At 45.0% G+C, this 25,677-nt stretch overlaps 1 protein-coding gene across 2 annotated transcripts in view; it reads left to right on the top strand.

Annotated features, from left to right (window-relative positions):
* The window catches only part of ell (elongation factor RNA polymerase II), a 145,702-nt gene that overhangs the window by 99,462 nt on the left and 20,563 nt on the right, over positions 1-25,677 (top strand). For both annotated transcript variants that reach the window (XM_078556191.1, XM_078556190.1), the window contains exons 5-7: positions 4,862-5,112; positions 15,173-15,297; positions 25,514-25,607. In XM_078556191.1, coding sequence (XP_078412317.1) covers positions 4,862-5,112; positions 15,173-15,297; positions 25,514-25,607 — 470 coding nt within the window. The remainder of the gene's footprint in view (positions 1-4,861; positions 5,113-15,172; positions 15,298-25,513; positions 25,608-25,677) is intronic.

Below are 25,677 nucleotides of genomic sequence, written 5' to 3'. Positions count from 1 at the left end.
TTATGTAATTCTAAATGCTCTCCTATTACATCCTTTATAATAGACTCTAACATTTTCCCAGTGACAGATGTTAAGCTAACTGGCCTATAGTTACCTGTTTTTTGTTTCCCTCCCTTTTTTGAATAAGGCACAGAGGACCATCAATACTGACCCCATCCACTTGATTTGAGTGTCCAAGCTTTTTTATTCTTCACAAGTTGCATAGATAGCTTCAACAACAGCTACTCCCATTTATGTAATGCCTTCACCATTTTAAAGCACCCCAAGGCATTTCGCAGGAGCAATATCAAACATGTCTCCCTCCCTTTTTGAATAAGGGCATTACATTGGCAGTTTTCCAATCTTCTGGGGCTTTTGCAGAATCTAAGGATTCTTGGAAGATTACTACCAGTGCATCCACTATTGGTGTAGCTACTTCCTTTAACACCCTAGGATGCAACCAATCCGGTCCAGGGGACATCCAGGCCTTTATCCCCATTAGTTTCCTTAATACTTTTTCTCTAGTGATAGTTATCGTATTTATTTCCTCACCCTCACCACCCTTTTCCCCCTTGATTATTTAGTATTTTTGGAATGCTATTAGTGTCTTCTACTGTGAAGACTGATGCAAAGTATTTATTCAACTCCTCTGCTATTTCCTGGTTCCCCATAATTATTTCCCAGCCTCATTCTCTATGTTCACTTTGGCCTCTCTCTTCCTTTTTATACATATAAAGAAGCTCTTACTGTCCGTTTTTATTACTTGCTAGTTTACCCTCAAAGTTTATTTTCTCCCACTTTTTTTTTTGGTCATCTTTTGTTGGTTTTTAAAACTTTCCCAATCCTCTGGCTTACCACTAATCTTTGCCGCATTGAATGTTTTTTCTTTCAGTTTGGTACTCTCCTCAACTTGGTTAACTGTGTTTGGTTTATCCCCTTCCTAGAATCCTCCTTTCTCACTGGGATATACCTTTGTTGTGAGTCATGAATTATTTTCTTAAACGTCTGCCATTGTTCATCAACCGTCTTTTCTGATAAACTCCTTTCCCAGTCCACTCCAGCCAACTCTGCCCTCATTCCCTTAAATAAGGGTAATTACCCTTATTTAAGTTTAGCACAGTTGTTTCCAACCCAAGCTTCCCATTCTCAAACTGAATGCTAAATTCCACTATTTGTGCCACTAATTAACTTATTTTGTTCTGAATACTATGTGCATTTAAGTAAAGAGCCATTAATTTTGCCTTTTTACCATTTTTCCCCCTTGACGCTATTTGCTGCTGTTTTTTAATGTTTGTGCACTCTGTCCCTTCCTATCACACTCTGGGCATCATTACCTAAATAGCTGCCCTGCAAGGCTGCCACATCCTTTTGCTTTGTTAGCCAAACGTATCTCGTCTCCAGAACCCTCCCCCCACCACCCCCCTATTTAGTTTAAAGTCCTCTCTAGATCTCTAAATATTTGATTTGCCATGACAGAAAGATCTTTGGTAGACTTTCAGAACATACATTCCTAAAGGTCCTCGGAGAGATTTGTGGCTAAAGTAGAAAATTTATGAGATCAAAGTGATTGGCTCAGTCGGAAGCAAATGGTCAGAATCCATGTCGTGCTTCCTCCTGCCTCCCTCTTCTCATTCTCATTCCTAGTTCTTCTGCTTGATCCGTCACCACCTGATACTTTGTGCCATTTGCATTCTTTGCCAGTGCTCATTGCCTGTGGACGATGAGTTGATTTGGGGGAGGGAGGAGCAGAAAGACCCTCACCTAACATTCACATATGCTTCTCAGCAGAGCTTACTGAATGTGAGAAAGAACAAGTAGTCTGCCTGATTTATTCCCCCACCCCCCAGTGCATCACTCTGGAAACTTCCGGGATCTATGGCCTTTCACCTGAGCAATGACATTTTGATCAACATCCTATTATTTAAAAACAAAAAACTACTGCGGATGCTGGAAATCCAAAACAAAAACAGAATTACCTGGAAAAACTCAGCAGGTCTGGCAGCATCGGTGGAGAAGAAAAAAGTCGACGTTTCGAGTCCACATGACCCTTCAACAGAACTGAGTATAGTTAGGAGAGGGGTGAAATATAAGCTGGTTTAAGGTGGGGGGCGGGGGGGAGAGAAGTTGAGGGTGGGGTGGTTGTGGGGACAAGCAAGCAGTGATGGGAGCAGATAATCAAAAGATGTCACAGACAAAAGGATCAAAGAGGTGTTGAAGGTGGTGATATTATCTAAGAAAATGTGCTAATTAAGAATGGATGGCAGGACACTCAAGGTACAGCTCTAGTTGGGGTGGGGTGGAAAGACTGACAAGGTATTAGTTGTAGATTTCAAAATAATGGAAATAGGTGGGAAAAGAAAAATCTATATAAATTATTGAAAAAAACAAAAGGGAGGGGGGAAGAAACGGGGTGGGGATGGGGGGAGGGAGTTTAAGATCTAAAGTTGTTGAATTCAATATTCAGCCCAGAAGGCTGTAAAGTGCCTAGTCGGAAGATGAGGTGCTATTCCTCCAGTTTGCGTTGGGCTTCACTGGAACAATGCAGCAAGCCAAGGACAGACATGTGGGCAAGAGAGCAGGGTGGAGTGTTAAAATGGCAAGCGACAGGGAGGTTTGGGTCTTTCTTGCGGACAGACCGCAGGTGTTCTGCAAAGCGGTCGCCCAGTTTACGTTTGGTCTCTCCAATGTAGAGGAGACCGCATTGGGAGCAACGAATGCAGTATACTAAGTTAGGGGAAAAGCAAGTGAAATGCTGCTTCACTTGAAAGGAGTGTTTGGGCCCTTGGACGTTGAGGAGAGAGGGAGTGAAGGGGCAGGTGTTGCATCTTCTGCGTGGGCATGGGGAGGTGCCATAGGTGGGGGTTGAGGAGTAGGGGGTGATGGAGGAGTGGACCAGGGTGTCCCGGAGGGAACGATCCCTACGGAATGCCGCCAGAGGGGGTGAAGGGAAGATGTGTTTGGTGGTGGCATCATGCTGGAGTTGGCGGAAATGGCGGAGGATGATCCTTTGAATGCGGAGGCTGGTGGGGTGATAAGTGAGGACAAGGGGGACCCTATCATGTTTCTTGGAGGGAGGAGAAGGCATGAGGGCAGATGCGCGGGAGATGGGCCGGACACGGTTGAGGGCCCTGTCAACGACCGTGGGTGGAAAACCTCGGTTAAGGAAGAAGGAGGACATGTCAGAGGAACTGTTTTTGAAGGTAGCGTCATCAGAACAGATGCGACGGAGGCGAAGGAACTGAGAGAATGGGATGGAGTCCTTACAGGAAGCGGGGTGTGAGGAGCTGTAGTCGAGGTAGCTGTGGGAGTCGGTAGGCTTGTAATGGATATTGGTGGACAGTCTATCATCAGAAATTGAGACAGAGAGGTCAAGGAAGGGAAGAGAAGTGTCAGAGATGGACCATGTGAAAATGATGGAGGGGTGGAAATTGGAAGCAAAATTAATAAATTTTTCCAGGTCCCGACGAGAGCATGAAGCAGCACCGAAGTAATCATCGATGTACCGGAGAAAGAGTTGTGGGAGGGGGCCGGAGTAGGACTGGAACAAGGAATGTTCCACATACCCCATAAAGAGACAGGCATAGCTGGGGCCCATGCGGGTACCCATAGCCACACCTTTTATTTGGAGGAAGTGAGAGGAGTTAAAGGAGAAATTGTTCAGTGTGAGAACAAGTTCAGCCAGACAGAGAGTAGTGGTGGATGGGGATTGTTGGGGCCTCTGTTCAAGGAAGATTATTATTATTATTATTTATCCAGAATCCAATTTTAAGGAATTTCTTTATTGGTCTGTGGGAACTGATGAGAAGGGCTTGATGTTGCAAGAGGAGCAGTCTCTGTTTTAAGCACAGTTGCTGTTGTGTTTCTCCTTCATCTGGTAAAATAAAAAAGGCTGATGAGCACTTGGAATAATTCAGATCTAGTTTTGCACAAGTCACAAGAGGGCAGATTGAAAGATATTTAGTGACTTGGCCAGTGACCATGACAACCATCATGTAACAAAGCACACCATCTTCTACATAGGCTGTTTCTCTACTTCTCTTCCTGGTGCAAGTTGACAGTACTGTGACTCAGCATTCTAAGTCTAACCATCACCCCCTTCAGTAGGTCAATCCAAATATCCCCATCCCCCAATTTCTCCATCATTGGGACTGGGGTTAAAGTAAAGATTTTATGTTTTTAATATGGCTCCAGTGTTTTTAATTTCAGTCAAATCTTGGGTCTTTTTAGCTTTTGTTTCCTCCCTTCTCCAACCAGCAATTGGGCTACTGAATACACAGGAACCCAGGAATTGTTGGACTAATGAAGTCCATCGTCCATCGTCCAATAACATGATACAACAATAGTGGAGTTGTTGACTAATTATAGCGATTGGTCTCTATCATTTATTCTACAACAAACCCAGATACGAGGCGAGGAAATCCCAAGTGGTGGAGAGTTTTGGGAATTCTAGTTCCAAAGTCATCCATTCCTCCCTAGCACATTAAACTCACCACGTGTCTCAAATTACTCATATTGGTTGTCTGCGTTTCTGTACCAGATGAGTTCTTGCCCCAACAGTCTTCTACATTCGATCTTTTTCCTGTTGCCATTAAGGATTACAGTGGCATGACTATAGTATAATAGCCAATCTCAGTACATTGTGCAATGCGGTTGGTGCCAGCCCACCGTGTAACATTTATGTTGGCATTTGTCCTGTGGAGCTATGGCGCTGCCTGTTTAATGGGTAGAGTTTAACTTGGATGCACGCAGCAGGTTTGTCAACATAAGGGGCTAACATATGTTAATATTTCTGACGTAAAGTTGCCATATTGGGGTCTGGTGGGGTTATTGCATACTGGCTGCCTGCCTGGCTCCTTTAATTTGGTTTCTCTTCTACTTTCAGCTAAAAGGGTGCTCCGTAAACCGGCCCCCGGTATCCCTGATGCTGTGCCCCAACGGAGGCGACCGACACCAGTGAACCTGGCAAATACAATGAGGAAATACGTTAGCAATGTTTCCCATCTGCCCTATCGAGACCGTGTCATCCACTTACTGGCTCTGAAGCCTTACAAGAAACCAGAGTTAATTCTTCGATTGCAGAAGGATGGAATCAGCCAGCAGGATAAGGACTCATTGGAAAATCTCCTGCAGCAGGTAGCGAGCTCTCTGAATGTCCAAGAAACTTCAGAAAATAAACTAACATAAGCAAGGCTGAGCAATGCAATAGGAGAGAGGCTATCAAGTTGCTCAGTGTACTCGGGTTTAAATACAGTCAGTTAACCTTTTGAATGTTTCTCCTTGTCCCCTGGCCTAACAAGCCTTGTCCAATTGACAACCTCACAGAGAAGCCACAGCATAGCTAGTGTTGAGAATGTCACAGTACAGAGCAGTGAAAGGCTGACTCTGAAACTTGGAATTGAGGCAAATTAGAGGGAGCTTTTCTCTGTATCCTAACTCCACTGTACTTTGGCACCGAGAACCATCAAATGACAATACAGGAGGAGGCCTTCAGGCATGCCCCAGCACTTTGAAAGAGATACCCAATTAACCCCACTCTGCTGCTCTCTCCCTGTATTTTTTTCCTTTTGAAAGTTACTATTGAATCTGCTTCCACCACCCTTGTGTTCCTGATCATAACTCACAAAGAAAACGCTATCTCACGTTTAGTTCTTTTGTCAATTATTGTAATTCTGTAATCCAAATCTGTGTACAAGCTAGACAATTCACTCATACCCTGAGGGATTTTAGTTGGAATTAATGCTAAAAGTCAGGAAGCAGTAAGAATCATTAAAATTCACAGTAAAGGAGTTTATTCTTTGACCATGATCTTTTGCTGATGATTTTGTGAATGATTCACTCACTGCCACAAGTTCAGCAGACTCGAGGTGCAGCCATTAAAGATGGTTTTAGCTTCAGGTTCATGGTTTGATTTGTTGAATCAGATATGGATAAAATCTGATTTTTGGAGCTGAGATGCTATTATACGAACGTACAAACAAGGAGCAGGAGTAGGCCATTCGGCCCCTTTAATAAGATCATGGCTGCTCAGATAGTAGCCTCAAATCTGCATCCCACCTACCTCCAGTAACCTATCACCCCCTTGCTTTCTAGGAATCTATCCATCTGTGCCTTAAAAATATTCAAAGACTCTGCTTCCGCTGCCTTTTCAGTAAGAAAAGGGGAGGCGATGGCGTAGTGGTATTGTCGCTGGGCTAATAATCCAGAGAACCAGGTTAATGCTCTGGGGACCCGGGTTCAAACCCTGATGGAAACAGATAGAATTTGAATTCAGTAAAAATCTGGAATTAACAGTCCAGTGATGACCGTGAAACCATTGTTGATCGTTGTAAAAACGCATCTGGTCCACGAATGTCCTTTAGGGAAGGAAATCTGTCGTCCTTACCTGGCCTGGCTCCAGACCCACAGCAATGTGGTTGACTCTTAAATGTGCTCTGAAATGGCCTAGCAAGCTACTCAGTTGTAACAAACTGCTATAAAGACACAACAAACCACCTGTTGATCTTGCAAAGTCCCCCTTACTAACATCTTGGGGCTAGTTCCAAAACTGGGAGAGCTGTCTCACAGACTAGTCAAGCAACAGCCTCACATAGTCATCCTCACGGAATCATACCTCACAGATAATGTCCCAGACTGCACCATCACCATCCCTGGGTATGTTCTGTCCCACTGGCAGGATAGACCAAGCAGAGGTGGCGGCACAGTGGCATACAGTCGGGAGGGAGTTGCCCTGGGAGTCCTCAACATCGACTCCGGACCCCATGAAGTCTCATGCTATCAGGTCAAACATGGGCAAGGAAACCTCCTGCCGATTACCACGTACCGCCCTCCCTCAGTTGATGAATCAGTGCTCCTCCATGTTGAACATCACTTGGAGGAAGCACTGAGGATGGCAAGGGCGCAGAATGTTCACTGGGTGGGGGACTTCAATGTCCATCACCAAGAGTGGCTCGGTAACACCACGACTGACCGAGCTGGCCGATTCCTAAATGACATAGCTGCTAGACTGGGTCTGCGACAGGTGGTGAGGGAACCAACAGGAGGGACAAACTTACATGACCTCATCCTCACCAACCTGCTTGCCGGAGATGCATCTGTCCATGACAGTATCGTTCGGAGTGACCACCGTACAGTCCTTGTGGAGACGAAGTCCTGCCTTCACATTGAGGATATCCTCCATCATGTGTGATGGACTAAACAATCCCACAACCATCAGATCAGACCTAAGCTCTGCAGTCCTGCCACATCCAGTCATGAATGGTGGTGGACAAATTAAGAACTCAATGGAGGAGGTGGCTTCACAAATATCCCCATCCTCAATGATGAAGGTGCCCAGCACATCAGTGCAAAAGATAAGGCTGAAGCATTTGCTACAATATTCAGTCAGAAGTACCAAGTGGATGATCCATCTCGGCCTCCTTCCGGAGGTCCCCAGCATCACAGATGCCAGTCTTCAGCCAATTTAGTTCACTCCACGTGATATCAAGAAACAGCTGAAGGCACTGAATACTGCAAAGGCTATGGGCCCTGACAATATTCCAGCAATAGTACTGAAGACTTGTGCTCCAGAACTTGCCACGTCCCCAGCCAAGCTGTTCCAGTATAGCTACAACACTGGCATCTACCCGGCTATGTGGAAAATTGCCCAGGCATGTCCTGTACACAAAATGCAGGACAAACCCAACCCAGCCAATTACCGCCCCATCAGTCTACTCTCGATCATCAGTAAAGCAATGGAAGGGGTCATCAACAGTGCTATCAAGCGGCACTTACTTAGCAATAACCTGCTCGCTGATGCCCAGTTTGGGTTCTGCCAGGGCGACTCAGCTCCTGAGTCACAGCCTTGGTTCAAACATGGACAAAAGAGCTGAACTCCTGATGTGAGGTGAGAGTGACTATCCTTGACATCAAGGCAGCATTTGACCGCGTGTGCCATCAAGGAACCCTAGCAAAACTGGAGTCAATGGAAATCAGGGAAAACTCTCGATTGGTTGGAGTCATACCTAGCACAAAGGAAGATGGCTGTCGTTGTTGGAGGTCAGTCATCTCAGTTCCAGGACATCACTGCAGGAGTTCCTCAGGGTAATGTCCTCGGCCCAATCATCTTCAGCTGCTTCATCAATGACCTTCCTTCCATCATAAGGTCAGAAGTGGGGATGCCCACTGATGATTGCACAAAGTTCAGCACCGTTCGTGACTCCTCATACTGCAGCAGTCCACGTCCAAATGCAGCAAGACCTGGACAATATCCAGGGTTGGGCTGACAAGTGGCAAGTAACATTCGTGCCACACAAGTGCCAGGCAATGACCATCTCCAACAAGAGAGAATCCAGCCATTGCCCCTTGATGTTCAATGGCATTACCATCACTGAATCCCCCACTATCAACACCCTGGGGGTTACCATTGACCAGCGACTGAACTGGACTAGCCATATAAATACTGTTGCTACAAGAGCAAGTCAGAGGCTAGGAATTGTGCAACGAGTAACTCCCGTCATGACTCCCCAAAGCCTGTCCACCATCCAGATGGCACCTGAAGGCACAAGTCAGGAATCTGATGGAATACTCCCCACTTGCCTGAGTGAGTGCAACTCCTGCAACACTGAAGAAGGTGAACACTGTCCAGGACAAAGCAGTCTGCCTGACTGGTGCCATTGCACAAACATGCACTCCCTCCACCACCAACGCACAGTGGCAGCATTGTGTACCATCTATAAGATGCACTGCAGGAAATCCCCAAGGCTCCTTAGACAGCACCTTCCAAACCCACAACCACTACCACCAAGAAGGACAAGGGCAGCAGATAGATGGGAACACCACCACCTGGAAGTTCCCCTCCAAGTCACTCACCATCCTGACTTGAAAATATATCGCTGTTCCTTCACTGTCGCTGGGTCAAAATCCTGGAACTCCCTTCCTAACAGCACTGTGGGTGCACCTACACCATATGAACTGCAGCGGTTCAAGAAAGCAGCTCACCACCACCTTCTCAAGGACAACTAGGGATGGGCAATAAATGCTGGACCAGCCAGCGAAATCCATATCCCATGAATGAATGAAAAAAGAGTTCCAAAGACTCACGACCTTCTGAGAGAAGAAATTTCACCTCATCTCCAATGAAATGGGTGACCTCTTATTTTTAAACAGTGACCTCTAGATTCTCCCATAAGAAGGAAGTAGGTAGATTTCTGAACTCTAAAAGCGTCAAGGGCCATGGGGAGAGCACAGGAGTATAGAGTTGAGATAGAGGATCAGTCACAGAATCTCACAGTACAGAAGAGGCCCTTCGGCCCATCGAGTCTGCACTGAAACTTGAGAAACACATGTCATGATCATATTGAATGGCAAAGCAGGCTCGAAGGGCTGAATGGCCTATCCCTGCTCCTATTTTCTATGTTTGAAAGAGCAAACATCCTCTCCACATGCACTCTGTCAAGCCCCCTCAGGATCTTATATGTTTCAATCAAGTCTCCTCTTACTCTTATGAGCTCCAGCAGATACAAGCCTAGCCTGTCCAATCTTTCTTCATAAGACAACCCACCCATTCCAGGTATTAGTCTAGTAAACTCTCTCTGAACTCTTCCAACGCATTAACATCCTCTCTCAAGTAAGGTTACCAATACTGTACACAGTACTCCAAATGTGGTCTCACTGTGGTATAACTGGAGCATAACCTCCCTACTCTTTTATTCAATTCCTCTCTCAATAAATGATAATATTCTATTAGCTTTCCTAATTACTTGCTGTACCTGCATATTAGCCTTTTGCGATTCATGCACTAAGACACTCAGATCCCTCTGTACCTCAGAGCTCTGAAATCTCTCACCATTTAGATAATATGCCTATCTTTTATTCTTCCTGCCAAAATGTACAATTTCAAATTTTCCAACATTATACTCCATTTGCCAGATCTTTGCCCACTCACTTAACCTATCTATATCTTTTATAAGGCTGCTTATGTCCTCTTCACAAATTACTTTCCTACCTATCTTTGTGTCATCAGCAAATTTGGCAACCATCCCATCCGTCCCTTCACCGAAGTCATTATATAAATTGTAACCAGTTGAGGTCCGAGCACTGATCCCTGTGGCACACCACTCATTACACCTTGCCAACCTGAAAAAGACCCATTTATGCTTATTCTCTGCTTCCTCTTAGCTAGTCAATCTTCTATCCATGCCAATATGTTACCCCCTATACCATAAGCTTTTATTTTCCACAATAACCTTTGATGTGGCACTTTATCAAAGGCCTTCTGGAAATCTAAGTACAGTACATCCACTGGTTTGCCTTTATCCACAGCACATGTTACTTCCTCAAAGAACTCCAATAAGTTGGTTAAACATGATTTCCCTTTCACAAAACCATGTTGACTCTGCCTGGCTACCTTGAACTTTACCCAAGTGCCCTACTATAGCTTCTTTAATAATAGCTTCTAACATTTTCCATATGACAGATGGTAAGATAACTGGCCTGTAGTTTCCCGCTTTCTGTCTCCTTCCTTTTTGAATAATGGGATTATAGTATCATAATGCCATAAGATTTAGGTTATTGATGGAAAAGTGCAAGGTGCAATTCAGAGTGAAAATAATTAATTGGAGGAGGGCTAATTTCAATGGGGTGAGGACTGATCTGGCACAGGTAAATTGGAGTCAAAGATGGCAGGCAAAACTGTAATGGAACAATGTGCTGCTTTTAAGGAGGAGATGGTTCGAGTACAAGATTCATTCCCACAAGGTGGAAAGGTAGGGGAAACAATGCTAGAGCTTCCTGGATGAATGAAAGAGATCGAAAATAAGATGAAGCAGGAAAAGGATGCATATGACATATGTCAGGTTGATATTGCAAGTGAGAAGCAGGCTGACTATAGTAAGTTAAAAGGGAAAGTGAAGAAAAATAAAAGCAAAGAGAGAGTATGAGAAGATACTGGCAGCCAGCATAAAAGGAAGTCGAAAGTCTTCTATAGGTACATAAATAGTAAAAATGTGGTAAAAGGAGGAGTGGGGCCAATTAGGGACCAAAAAGAGGATTATATATTGAGGCAGAGGTACTAAATGAGTACTTTTGTTTATAATTTGAAATTTGGCATTCTTACATTTGTCCTGATGAATGTATCAGGTTTCCCCTTTCAGCAATATTCAGTCTTGGAAATATTGCGAATTGTAAGGAGGATAATGATAGGTTTACCAAGGAAGATGATGCTGCACAGTCATACTGAAAGAGGAGGTAGTTGAGCTACTGGATGGGCTAAAAGTTGATAAAGAGGAGGTATTAAAAAGGCTGGCTTTACTTAAAGTTGATAAGTCACCAGGACCGGATCAGATGCATCTGAGGATAGTGAGGGAAGTAAGGGGTGAAATTGTAGAGGCACTGGCTATAATCTCCTGATCCTCCTCAGATACAGATGCCAGAGGACTGGGGAATGCAAACGTTACGCCCTTATTCAAAAAGAGTGTAGAAATAAGCCTAGCAACTAGCAACCAGTCCGTTTAGTCTCTGTGATGGAAAAGCTTTTAGAAACGGTAATCTGGGACAAAGTTAACAGTCACTTGGGCAAGTGTGGATTAATTAAGGAAAGCCATCACAGATTTGTTAGGGCAAATCATGTTTAACTAAGTAATTGATGAGGTGATAGAGAGGGTTTTTGAGTGTACTCCAGTTGATGTTTGGTGGAGTGCCACATAACAGTCAGCAAAGTTAGAAGGTGTACAGTGGGACTCCCCAGGAATCAGTATTAGGTCCTCTGCATTTCTTGACCTATATTAATGACCTAGACCTGGGTGTATAGGGCACAATTTCAAAATTTGCAGGTAACACAAAACTTGGAAGTACATGGACATACATTCATACACAGGGACCCGTTCTCTGCAAACAAAAGGAATATGTTCAAGCCTTGCATCTTTTTTGAATTATCCAGAATTTTGGGAACCTTATAGTTCCCCATTGCTTTCTCCGTGGCAGCTCTTTGGACAATCAGAGTCGACTTGCGATCCAATGAGCACCCTTTTCTCCTGTTGTATAAATTGTGATAGTTTGAAATTGGGCATTCTTGTGTTTGTCCTGATGAGTGCAAGATGAAAAGCTTTGGAAACATGTATCCCTTTTCAGCAACAAACTTAGAGGTATTGTGAATTGTCAGGAGGATAGTGATAGCCTTCAAGAGGCCATAGACAGGCTGGTAGAATGGGCGGATATGTGACAGATGAACTTTAATGCAGCAATGTGTTAAATGATACATTTTGGGAGGAAGAACAATAAGATGCAATATAAAATAAAGGGTTAATTCTAAAGGAGGTACAGGAACACAGGGACCAGTGGGTATATGTGCACAAACCATTGAAGGTGGCAGGGCAGGTTGAGAAAGCAGTTAATAAGGTGTATGGGATCCTGGGCTTTATAAACAGAGGGATATAGAGTTCAAAAGCAAGGAGATTATGGTGAACATATTTAAAACACTGGTTTGGCCTCAACTGGAGTAATGTGTCCAGTTCTGGGCATCATGCTTTAGAAAGGATGTAAAAGCATTAGAGGGGGTACAGGAAAAATTAACAAGAATGGTTCCAGGGATGAGAGGCTTCAGTCAGATGGATAGATTGGCGAACCTGTGGCTGAGAAAATGTCGAGATTTGATAGGTGTTCAAAATCATGAGGAGTCTGGACAGAGTAGATGGGGAGAAATAGTTCTCGTTGGCAGAAGGAATGAGAACCAGAGAACCGATTAAAGATGAATGACAAAAGGACCAAAGGTGACGTGAGGAAAAGCTTTGTTACGTAGCAATGGTTAGCATCTGGAATTCACTGCCTGAGAGTGTGGTGAAAACAGAATCAGATAGGAATAGGAGAAAAAACTTTGCAAGGCTGCGAGGAAGCTACCCCGTACAGTGGCTCATCAAACATTCCCAGGGCAGGTAAAGCATTGGTTAGATACAGAGTAAAGCTCCCTCTACACTGTCCCCATCAAACACTCCCAGGACAGGTACAGCACGGGGTTAGAATCAGAGTAAAGCTCCCACTACACTGTCCCCATCAAACACTCCCAGGGTAGGTACAGAGTCAGATAGAGTATCCCCCCCAGTCCCCCAACAAATCCTGTATTGAGGGAGTTGTTGACTTTGGATAAGATATTGGGCTTGAACTTCCTCGGAGCGTCAATCAGAGTCAGATTGCCATTCCCTTTTTTTTAAACCTTAAATTTTTTTTCGATCCTAACTTGCCGAACCTCCAACTCAGGCCGGGTGAGATCTGGGCAATGCAGCACGTCCCTGGAACCAAGCGTCAAAGGAAAGTAAAACCCCTCGCCCTTCTTTACAGCACTAACTGCTGTAAACCAGGTACATTTAAAGGTTCTTGACACGCTAGGAGAAGGTTAATGTATAAGGTAAGTGGGTAGGATCCAAATCCCATGGGGGGGTGGGGGGGGTCAGGTTGGAACTCGTGGTGGGGGGCGAGGGGAACCTTAGGTCGAGTTTGGCTGGGGGGGCTCAGGACAGGCCGGTTTGGGGGGGGGGGGGGTGGAGGTGGAGTCAGCCCAGGCCTCAGATTGTGGGGAGGCTTGCTCGGGCCTCGAAGTGGGGTTGGAGGGGAGGAGAGACTGGGAGGTGGGTTAGGCCTCGGGGTGGTGGGGTCATGTCACATCAGGGGTGTCCTCATGCAGGTAGTGGGGGAAGTCCCTTAGAGCGTGATTAGTCGGGGATTAGGGGAGACCCTGGGGGGTGGGGGAGGGAAGGATAGGGTGTCCCAATGGGGTGGGGGGGGCGGGGCTGAGGGGTTTGGGAGGACCCTGTGGGAGGTCGATCTGGATCTGTGCAATAGTTACCCCAAAGTTAGAAGTGGTTTTAATTCTTCTAACTTTTTCTGAGTAACTGCTGATATAACCCATTTGAAGTTTGCAATTTAAATTGCATTTTTGGATGGTTCCCAGTGCAAGGCAATTGTCCAAGGGAAATTTGCACTTCCGGACAATTGCTGTGTGAACCTCTAAGAGGGTTTTCCCAGCACATCCCTGGGGCACCCCTCAAATATGACGCCCTGGAGCTCAGAAGGTACGGCTCCTTAAGTGCATGTTCAGCTGGATGCTAAAGGTTCCACGGCACGCTGTATGGAGAGATGTTTCTCTGTCTTGGGCAACAATCCTCCCTTATTCAATACCTCCATTGATCTCGGTGCTATTCAAGGTATGCTGTGTGTAAATTGGATTTAACGACAATGACTGCATTTCAAACTTGGAAATATTTGTGGTGTTTTTCAGCAACTTGATAAGGTGCTATGTAAATACATATATTTCTTCAAATGAAGTAGGTATTATGCAAATTGGTGTCTATAAGATATGCATAAATGGAGGGAGGTGTGCACAGAGGAAGAGAGAGGCACGCTCAGAAAGGCCAGGATTTGGTGATAGGGATTCAGAGTGAGCAAGTTTGTGGATTTTTACAAGAACCCTTGCTGATTGTTTAAAAAGCAATTGGCCCCGTAACCCTGGTAGTTTGCGATGTCTCCTCCTCCAGATGCTCCTCAATTCAATTACTAAACCACCAGTGATTTATCAATTGAGTCAAGGGATTTGGGGATAGGACAGGAGGGTAGAGTTGAAGGAAAGTCAGCCATGGCCTTAGTGAATGGCTGGGCCGGTTCAAGGGGCATCTGGCCTACTCCTATTTCTCATGTTTAGAGTATTATGGGGTGGTCAAATTAACCACCTATATTCAGCAGGAAACATTGGCGGGAAACATTCCTCCTTTCCCTTTGCTTCATGCCCCGCCCCCTCTCCCAACTCCTAGAACCTTAAAAAATGAAAAGAATGCTAGATTGAACAACCTTTTTCAATTGATCACCTCATCTGCCCTTCTCCCTAACTGCACCTGCCTATTTTCTGCTCAGATATCTAACCCCATCCACTCTCAATCCCAACTTCACCTTACCTATCCTTCCACCATGTTCCTCAGTAATTTCCCTCAACACAAACCTATTCATTGTGTCTTGGTGCTGCCTGCTCTAATGTCCTTCCCTGATAACTTATGACTCACTCTACCCTCCTTTGGGTGAAAATGTTCCCCTGTCTACTCTGCTTACTCCTACCTTACAAGCTCTTAATTTGTGTCCCTTGGATTTGATCTCCCACACCACACTGAACATTTACCTCCTAATTTGGAGCCTGCAGTTATGAGCAGTGATGAGTTATGTCCTGGCTGTGTTGCAGGTGGCTAACCTGAATGTAAAGGATGGCACTTTTACATTGAAAGACTTTGCATACAAGGAGATCCAGAGAGATTGGCCTGGGTACTCAGACGGTGACCAACAGTTGCTGAAGAGAGTTCTTGTTCGGTAAGTTATGTTAACAGTAGGGGGGAAAATAAAGAAAAAAATAATAAAATGGATGTAGAGATGGGCATGAAACCCTGATGAGAGAGTTGGGGTGACCAGAGGTTTATCAAAAATGTGGATATTGGAAATGTTTTTAAAGGTAGAGAGAAAATTACTATCGTATCAACACTCAACCAGGTTAAGGATGATAAATAGCAAATAACATCTGCACTGCAGAAGTATCAAACAATGACTAACCTCAACAGATGAGACCATAAATAACCACCTTCCCTTGACACCAGCTTGTATTTATTTTGTACCTATAACATAGTAAAACATTTCGAGGCATTTTTTATTTTATTCATTCTTGGAATATGAACGATGCAGACAAGGCCAGCTTTTATTACCCATCCCAAATAGCCCTTGGGAAGTTGGCGGTGAGCCATCTCCTTGAACTGCTGCAGTCCATGAGGTGTAGGGACACCCATAGTACTTTTTTCTGTTGATACAACAGCAGTTTGATACAACTTAGTTTTAGTGTTATTACCATTACCCACCATCAACCTCCTGGGAGCCACCATTGATCAGAATCTTCAGTGGACAGCCGCATAAATTACATGGGGCTACTGCTGCAGGTCAGAGGCTGGGTATTCATTTGCTAGTGACTCATATATTATGACTACCCAAAGTGCCTTCACCACCTAAAAGGCACAAATCAGGAGTGTAATGGTCTGGGTGGGTGTAGCCCCAAAAACATTCAAGAACCCCAACACTAGAACAAAGGCACTGCCTTAAAGATCTACTCCGTCCAGCGCCATCGCGTATACTATCTAGAGGATCCATTGCATCAACCTGCCAAAGCTGCTTCAGCAACATCTCCCGAATCCATGAACCCCACCACTTGGAAGGACAAGGGCAACAGGTCCATGAGGACAGCTCTGCATTCCCATCTAAGTAAAGTTGGAACCCTGAGCCTTGAATCTTGCTGGACAATAAGTTGTACTTAGAACATCACAAAATAACCCAGCATTACAATTCCACTTAGGAAAAAAAAATCCTCAACTTCAAATTCCTTTGGCAAGTTATTGCAGTTGATAGTTTAGGATTAAGAAAGGAATTCTTCAATTTCTATAGGGTGTCTTATCCTAGCATTAGAATTGCATAAAGCACTTTACACAATGAATTGCTTCATGGAGTGCAATGATAATTATATAGGTAGCTGTCTATTGTGTAAACAAATGAATGATCAGTTAGATTAATAGAGGCATGGGAACAGGTAAGTGAACACAACAGTCAAAAGTGCTAAGCAAACACTTGCCCATAGTTATCAAGTTTTTATGTATGGCCCCTGGAAATATTAACATGCTTACAGAAATCTCTAACAATACTAACACATGCCAAGAGATGTCCTGGTCATATTAACATGCTGGGGATTCCCTGGCAAGAGTGCTGTAATGCCAGGGGATCTCCTGGCAAGAGAGTCCCAGGGACTCACTATTCTAGCCTTTGAAAGACAGGGTTTTCTACCCAAAGAAAATCAGTGATATAATCACACCAAATGTTTATTGTACAATTACACACTGGAATATGGGAACAGAAGTAACCCATTCAGACCCCCGAACCAGTTCTGCTCTTCAATTAGATCATGCCTGATCTGCAACTTAACTCCATTTACCTGACTTGCTTCCATAACCCTTAATATCCTTGCCTAATAAAAATACATCAGTGACAGTTTTAAAACTTTCAACTGACCCCAGCCTCAATAGCTTTTTGCAGGGAGAGTTCCGCTACCCTTTCTGTGTAGATATGCTTCTCGGCATCACCCCTGAATGGCCTGCTCAAATTTTAAAGTTGTGCACCCTTGTTCTGAACTTTTCAACACCACCCACCCCCTCACCACCCCACCCCCACACCAGAAGTAGGAATTTCTAGTTTCTGTCTACACTATCTAATCGTTTTAATTATTTTAAGCACCTCAATTAGATCACCACTCAATCTTCTATACTTGAGGGGGTACAAGCCCTAGTCTATGCATTCAGTCCACATAGTTTAACCCTGTTAGCCCAGATATTGTTCTGATGAATCCTCACTGCACTGTCTTCACGGCCAATATATCAATACCGAGATGCAGTGCCCACTGGGAATAAACACGAGCAGATCCTGGGAGAGAAATGGTCAACACAATGCCACATACACAGTGGGACAGAAACCGAATACAGCTGTATGAAATGCAGGAAAAGTGTGGGAGTAGGAAGCAATCCTCCACATTTGAACAACTCCTTTTCTCCTTGATTCTTTCCCTGGGTTACTTTTCTCCCCTGCATCAATGTTCCCTTTGTGTTATTTTGTCCACTTTCAGATATGGCAAGTGTGTCGAGAGTGCCTGATTGTCCAGCATAGTCCTGACATAGCTTGCTCAGAACTCTCAAATAACTCATGTGAGCTACAGCCCTCACTTGTCTCCTTGTTCACGCCCACCCCACTTACCCAACATCAAATTGACTTCAGTGTTAAGCAAAAGGACTGCTGATTCAGCACTGTGGGCTTTGCACGTGTGCTGTGCTCTACTGTATTTTGTAGCAATTGATTTCAGTCCTCCAGGTTGGAAATGTAAACTTTTGTCTGACTTGGGAGACTTTGCACTTGTTCTTTCTGACAACAAAATACATGGCTGTCACAGGAGTTTTAAACTTTATACTGACTCCTGCAGTGGCTGCAGTTTCAATCTTTTGAGAGCTGACAACTTTCCAACTTCAAAAAAATCTGCTGTATAATATGGACAAATAATTGCTGTAAATTTCAAACTTTGCTACACAGTCCTTACCCTGAATAAAATGACTGTAGAGTTACACAGTTACCCTGCTGTGTAATTGTACAGAGTCACTTTACTCAGGGTAAGGGTCACTCTCATTGCATAAACAGTGGCTTTGTACAGTTACACAGTGAGTGATCCTTATCCAGCTGAGTAAGCAGTGACTCTTTACAAATACAGTAGATATCTTATTGCTTTTTTTTTAAGAGAAAATATGGAATGGTGCTTGCCATTTTGTTGTAAAGTGAAGGCTCTTATTCTTTGGAAACACCTTTTTAATTATTCAGCATTTCATTGGCTTTTATATTCTGTTATACTGATAACTTAAAGTCAGACAGAGTGCAACATCATTCTAGCCATGACCTTGTTGCTGTTCTGCATACATGACCCTGCAGTGCCTAAAGGGTTAAGTGGTTGCTACAGCCTGCTCCCTCAACAGGACTTCCTCGATCTGAACCACATTTTCACGTGAGCTGTGCTATGGGCTCTGCGGCAGCTAGATCTATAAATAGGCACAGGAAAGGATGGGTTCAACTGAGTAAACAGCATGTGGTTCCCTGCAATCAGCCAGTCATCAGAAAAGACAATGCCACCTAAAATTCTTCCAACTGCTATGGTGTTTACCTGGTAGGCACTGAGGAACCTAGGACATTGCATCTGTATCAAGAGAGGTCTTTAGGGAAGCTGTAACTTATTGCATTCTTCCAGAGAGTTGTTCGATATAGACCCTGGGCTCTATGTACATTGATTCCTTTTCAAGCGGAGTTGGATGTAAATAGTTGCAGAAGGGATTGTATGGTGCAAGAAAAATGTTGACATGTCCAAATCAGTCACACCTTCATGTTGTAGTTTAAGGGAACATTGTCTTTGAATGTCATTATTTAAAGATTATCCGAGGGGGTGACCTGATTGGCGGCCCCGGGGGGGTGGGGGGGGTGACCTGATTGGCAGTCCGAGGGGGTGACCTGATTGGCAGTCCGAGGGGGTGACCTGATTGGCAGCCTGAGGGGGTGACCTGATTGACGGTCCGAGGGGGTGACCTGATTGACGGCCCGGGGGGGTGAGCTGAACAGCATGCATTTGAGGGCAAGCTAGATAAACACATGAGGGAGACGGGAAACAGAAGGATACGCTGTTCGAGCTAAATGAGGAAGGACGTGGAGCATAAACAACATGGATCTGTTGGCCAAATAATCTGTTTCTGTAAATTCCATGTAATATACTTTGCAATCATTAGCTTGATTTAAGATTAGGATGTGGTGGAGATATATTTTTGATTGACAAGGAAGTCGAAGGTTGTTGGGGGGGCAGACAGGAAAGTGGAGCTGAGGCCACAGTCAAATCAGCCATGATCTTATTGCTCTGGGGGCTGAGTGGCCTACTACTCCTCCTAATTCTTGTGTTCTTGTATTTAAAGCTCTTAGGAAACTTTCCCCATAAGGCTGTTGTTACGATCCCAGCTGATAATACTGGATGAGTCAGATTCCAGAATGAATCTGGCTTGATAGATCATATGGTTTTTTTTTACTGCTCCCTGCAGCGCACACTCTCTGATTCAGAGTCAATTGCCCTGCTCCTTTCTCTCAACTTTGTTTAACAGGATCGATTTCTGATCTCCATTCTTGTCCTTTACCTAGGACTGTCTTCTGGGACCTGTCACTGTCCCACTCCCTTGTTTGGGACCAGCTTCTTGGAGGTAAGTTACTGAGCAAATTCACAGGAGTCTGCTGATGAACTTGTAACACAGAATAAAACATTTATTAAAAAAGAAAAATGAACTATACTACACCAGACAGAAAGGTTGGAAAGGTCTCAAAGCAAACAGAAGAAAATGATTCAAATATTCATGATTCCTTCACCCCAGCTATATCTTTACAGACACGTACAAATTCAGAAAGATAAAACAATTTACCATACCTATCTTATACTCTAATATTCAGGCTAAGTATGTGGTGCATGTGAACCAACAGGTGAACTGTGGACAAACACACCACACTCCAAAGTAAATACAGATGCGACCATAGCAGATTCTATAGATTTCTCAGCAGCCCACCCAGAAGCTTGTCACACCGTGAGCAAACCCATCTCACTGAAACTGTCTTTTACACAAGAGTTTCCAGTCTCCACATTGAAGAATTTGCCTTGGAATTCTCTCCCAAAAGTCACTCCCACTCAGACAGCTTTAACAAGAATTCACCTCCAGGGTTTTAATCTCGCTTTCTGAGATTCCTTTCCCCTGGATCTCCGCGTGCACTCAAGTTTCACCTTTCAAGCACGCTTTCAGATCTTCAGCTGTGCCAAGCAGAACACCACTGCTCCAAGGAGTACCTTTGCCATTGGAATCACCAACCTTCAGCTGCCCTCTTGGATCTTCAGGGCTTTTCTCGAGCTCACTTTCCTTCAGGTTTGCTCCCTGCAGCACTCGTTGTCTGATTCGGAGTCAATTGCTCTGTTCCTTTCGCTCAGCTTTGCATAACGGATCTCTTCCTGATCTCCATCCTTGTCCTTTACCTAAGACTGTCTTCTGGGATCTGTTTCTGTCACACTCCCTTGTTTGGGACCAACTCCGTGGTTTGGGACCTCTCACTGTGACCATCTCCGTGTCCTGCTCCTTGGAACACCTTCTCTGCAATGACGCTCCTCTTCAGGTCACTTGACCTGCAGATGCGTGCTGTTTCACTTTTCTTTTTCTTTTGCACAGGCGCGCAGGACCAGTTCCCAGCCTAAAGACATAAAAGAAATGAACTGTTCATGTGCACAGGGCCAGTTCTCAGCCTGATGACGTAAAAGGAAACCACCTGCTGATTACCACGTACCGCCCTTCCTCAGCTGATGAATCAGTGCTCCTCCATGTTGAGCACCACTTGGAGGAAGCACTGAGGGTGGCAAGGGCGCAGAATGTACCCTGGGTGGGGGACTTCAATGTCCATCACCAAGAGTGGCTCGGTAGCACCACTACTGACCGAGCTGGCCGAGTCCTAAAGGACATAGCTGATAGACTGGGTCTACGGCAGGTGAGGGAACCAACAAGAGGGAAAAACATACTTGACCTCATCCTCACCAACCTGCCTGCCGCAGATGCATCTGCCCATGACAGTATCGGTAGGAGTGATCACCGCACAGTTGCTGTGGAGACGGAAGTCCTGCCTTAACATTGAGGATATCCTCCATCGCGTTGTGTGGCACTACCACCATGCTAAATGGGACAGATATCGAATAGATCTAGCAACTCAAGACTGCGCATCCATGAGTTGCTGTGGCCATCAGCAGCAGAATTGTACTCAAACACAATCTGTAACCTCATGGCCCGGCATATCCCTCACTCTACCATTACCATCAAGCCAGGGGATCAACACTGGTTCAATGAAGAGTGCAGGAGGACATGCCAGGAGCAGCACCAGGCATACCTAAAAATGAGGTGTCAACCTGGTGAAGCTGTAACACAGGACTACTTGCATGCCAAACAGCATAAACAGCAAGTGATAGACAGGGCTAAGCGATCCGACAACCGGCAGATCAGGTCTAAGATCTGCAGTCCTGCCACATTTGTCGTGAATGGTGGTGGACAATTAAATAACTCACTGGAGGAGGAGGCTCCATAAATATCCCTATCCTCAATGATGGAGGAGCCCAGCACATCAGAGTAAAAGATAAGGTTGAAGCATTTGCTACAATCTTCAGCCGGAAGTGCCGAGTGGATGATCCATCTCGGCCTCCTCTGGAGGTCTCCAGCATCACAGATGCCAGTCCTCAGCCGATTCAGTTCACTCCACGTGGTGTCAAGAAACGGCTGAAGGCACTGGATACTGCAAAGGCTATGGGCTCTGACAATATTCCGGTAATAGTACTGAAGACTTGTGCTCCAGAACATGCTGTGCTCCTAACCAAGCTGTTCCAGTACAGCTACAACACTGGCGTCTACCCAGCTACGTGGAAAATTGCCCAGGTATGTCCTGCACACAAAAAGCAGGTCAAATCCAACCTGGCCAATTACCGACCCATCAGTCTACTCTCAATCATCAGTAAAGTAATGGAAGGGGTCATCAACAGTGCTATCAAGCAGCACTTGCTTAGCAATAACCTGCTCACTGGCGCCCTGTTTGGGTTCCGCCAGGGCCACTCAGCTCCTGACCTCATTACAGCCTTGGTTTAAACATGGACAAAAGAGCTGAACTCCCATGGTGAGGTGAGAGTGACTGCCCTTGATATCAAAGCAGCATTTGACCGAGTGTAGCAAAACTGGAGTCAATGGGAATTGGGCAAAAACTCTCCACTGGTTGGAGTCATACCTAGCACAAAGGAAGATGGTTGTGGTTTTTGTGTTCAGTCATCTTAGCTCCAGGACATCACTGCAGGAGTTCCTCAGGGTAGTGTCCTCGGCCCAATCATCTTCAGCTGCTTTATCAATGACCTTCCTTCCATCATAAGGTCAGAAGTGGGGATGTTCGCTGATGATTGCACAATGTTCAGCACCATTCACGACTCAGATACTGAAACGGTCCATGTCCAAATGCAGCAAGACCTGGACAATATCCAGGGTTGGGCTGATAAGTGGCGAGTAACATTCATGCCACACAAGTGCCAGGCAATGACCATCTCCAACAAAAGAGAATCCAACCATTGCCCCTTGATGTTCAATGCCATTACCATCACTGAATCCCCCAATATGAACATCCTAGGGGTTACCATTGACCAGAAACTGAACTGGACTAGCCGTATAAATACTGTGGCTACAAGAGCAGGCAGAGGTTAGGAATCCTGCAGCGAGTAACTCACCTCCTGACTCCCCAAAGCCTGCCCACCATCTACAAGGCACAAGTCAGGAGTGTGATGGAGTACTCCCCATTTGCCTGGATGAGTGCAACTCCCACAACACTCAAGAAGCTTGACACCGTCCAGGACAAAGCAGACCGCTTGATTGGCACCACATCCACACCCTCCATCACCGACACAGTAGCAGCAGTGTGTACCATCTACAAGAATCACTGCAGGAATTCCCCAAGCCTTCTTAAACAGCACCTTCCAAACCCACAACCACTACCATCTAGAAGGACAAGGGCAGCAGATAGATGGGAACACCACCACCTAGATGTTCCCCTCCAAGTCACTCACCATCCTGACTTGGAAATATATCACCGTTCCTTCATTGTCGCTAGGTCAAAATCCTGGAACTCACTCCCTAACAGCACTGTGGATGTACCTACAACACATGGATTGTAGCGATTCCAGAAGGCAGCTCACCACCACCTTCTCAAGGGCAATTAGGGAAGGGCAATAAATGCTGGGCCAGCCAGCGATGCCCACATCCCGTGAATGAATTTTAAAAAAGGCACCAACTGAGCATGTGCCTCCATTTCCAAGCCAGCGCATGTGTGAAATCAATGAACTGTGCGTGTGCGCCATCTCCCAGCTGGCGCACGTGCAGAAGACAGGAAAATGGCAAAAGACTCAAACTGCGCATGTGTGGCCAGCTCCCGGCCGGAAGCCCGAGACTGGCCGGGAACTGCAGTTCCCGAACTCCAAGGTAAGTATTCGAGTTTCACAATGCAATGAATGCTGGGGATCAATTGAAATTTTCAGGGCTGAGATTTATAGATTTTTGTTGGTTGAGGGGCTCCAAGGATTTAGAGCCACGCGTAAACAATGTTGAGGTACAGAGCGATGTTTATTTTCCAGTGCAGTCGTGAGTCGTGCTGCACTGGCAGAAGTATCACCCTCAAATGTGATATCAGCTGAGACCCTCGGTGTCTGTTCAGGTGGATATATAAAATCCTCCGGCACAGCTCAAAGGAGGATAGTGGAGTTCTGCTGGTGTCCTGACCCAAATAATCTTTCAACCAACATCAGCCCCAAAATTCATTACGTTTGTTTATCTCGATACAATTCATGCAATACAAATGATCATGATCAAAACATTTACAACAACGGAAATTCAAATACGTTAGTACATATGGATTGTTATGTGTTTGGGAGGAGGCGGTCATAAGCATTTGCTTCAAGGGTGACTCCCCTGAATCTTTTGTCTCAGTGCTGCTTGTGGGATGTTGCAGAATAGCTACTGTTTACTGAAATACCAGTCACTGTACTTGAAAATAATTCACTGTATAAAATGATTTGATACTTTACAGCATAAAAGGCGCATCTCAATTCAAGGGTTATTTCTCCTCAAGGTGGCTGATAGTCACTCGTATTCAACCAGAAGCTTCTTATGATCTATGACCCTGTATCAAATATCAAGATATAGGGTTTTTTAAAAGCTGGGCTGAGGTGTGAGCCAGAGACCATGGGTGTTGTGATGTTAGAATTAAGGCAGGGGCAGCTTTCCTGTACAGACTGGTTCTGAATAGTCATTGACAGTGTCAAGTCGGTTCACTTTTTATTCTAGTATTCCATGTTTGTTTGCCTGAGATTTTACCTCATCAATGTCCCACATCTTGTTTAATGTCTTCGTTTGATTGCATTGGTCAGAAAATCACACACCACCAGCATACTTAAATGTGTTGAACTGCACCTATTCAATTCACACTCTCAACTTGCACCCACCACTACTGCCCAGTGACAGACCTGTAACCATCACCACCTCACCCCATGTTGATGAGTTCAAAGTTCTCCCTTCGGACAGCCTGTGAATTCAGAAACAACATTTGTTTAATGTGATAAAAGGTCTCGTGGTGCTCCACAGGATCATTAACCAATAGAATTTGACAATTACATAACGAGATGTCAGAACAGGTAACCCAAGAGGTAGACTTGATCAAGGAGACAGGGTTTAAGGACCCTTTTAAAGGACGGCAGGGAGGTTTAGGGAGGAAATTCCCCCTTGCTAGGACCTAGAAAGCTGATGTCATGGCCGCCAATGATGGCAAGATAGAAACCGAGAATGCACAAGATGCCAGAATTGGAGATTGCCTAGACCTCGGAGGTTGTGGGGCTGGAGGAGGCTGCAGAGATGGGAAAAGGAGCAAGCCATGGAGGGATTTGAAAACAAGGGTGAAGAACACAAAACAAACAACTTGTGGATGGAAATTTCATGTGAAAATTACTGCAGCTCCAGTGATGACACTGCAATGTTTAGAATAGTGAGCTGGGTTTTTTTCCATTTATTGCCATTGCGCTTAGGCAGAAATGGAACTGTAATGTGGAATGCACTGAGCATTGTGAGGGATGTGGCTAAGGTCTCATGTCGGCATAGTGTTGGTGACACAGGTTTGACCCTTCTAGTAGGGAGTTCTGATTTTTCTGGTTGTGATTCAACAACTCTCTGGTGTGGTGACATGAGAAATGTACACCAGGATAATCTAGTGATGTTGTGTAACTGTGCCACCTTCCTCTCTGCAAGCCTCATGCTGACCATGCAGCAAAGCCTCTCCCTCCTGCCTCAAAGCCAGTCTTCTCTCACTCTTGGATGTTATTCTGTTTCCATAGGAAATCCTGTCAACCGCACAATGCTAGTGGGGGTTCCGGGGAGACACCGTCATCGAGTCCAAAGGACAGTGCAAATTCAGCCTCTCCACCACAGGTATGACACCTACAGCAAGGTGCTGATTAGTATGCTTTTTTCTGTCTCTATCCATAGTATTTTGGCCATG

Source organism: Cetorhinus maximus, chromosome 13 (genome assembly GCF_964194155.1).
Source record: "Cetorhinus maximus chromosome 13, sCetMax3.hap1.1, whole genome shotgun sequence".
NCBI lineage: Eukaryota > Metazoa > Chordata > Chondrichthyes > Lamniformes > Cetorhinidae > Cetorhinus > Cetorhinus maximus.
Note: the sequence above shows the minus strand (reverse complement) of the source record. Positions and strands in the feature narration are given on the sequence as shown.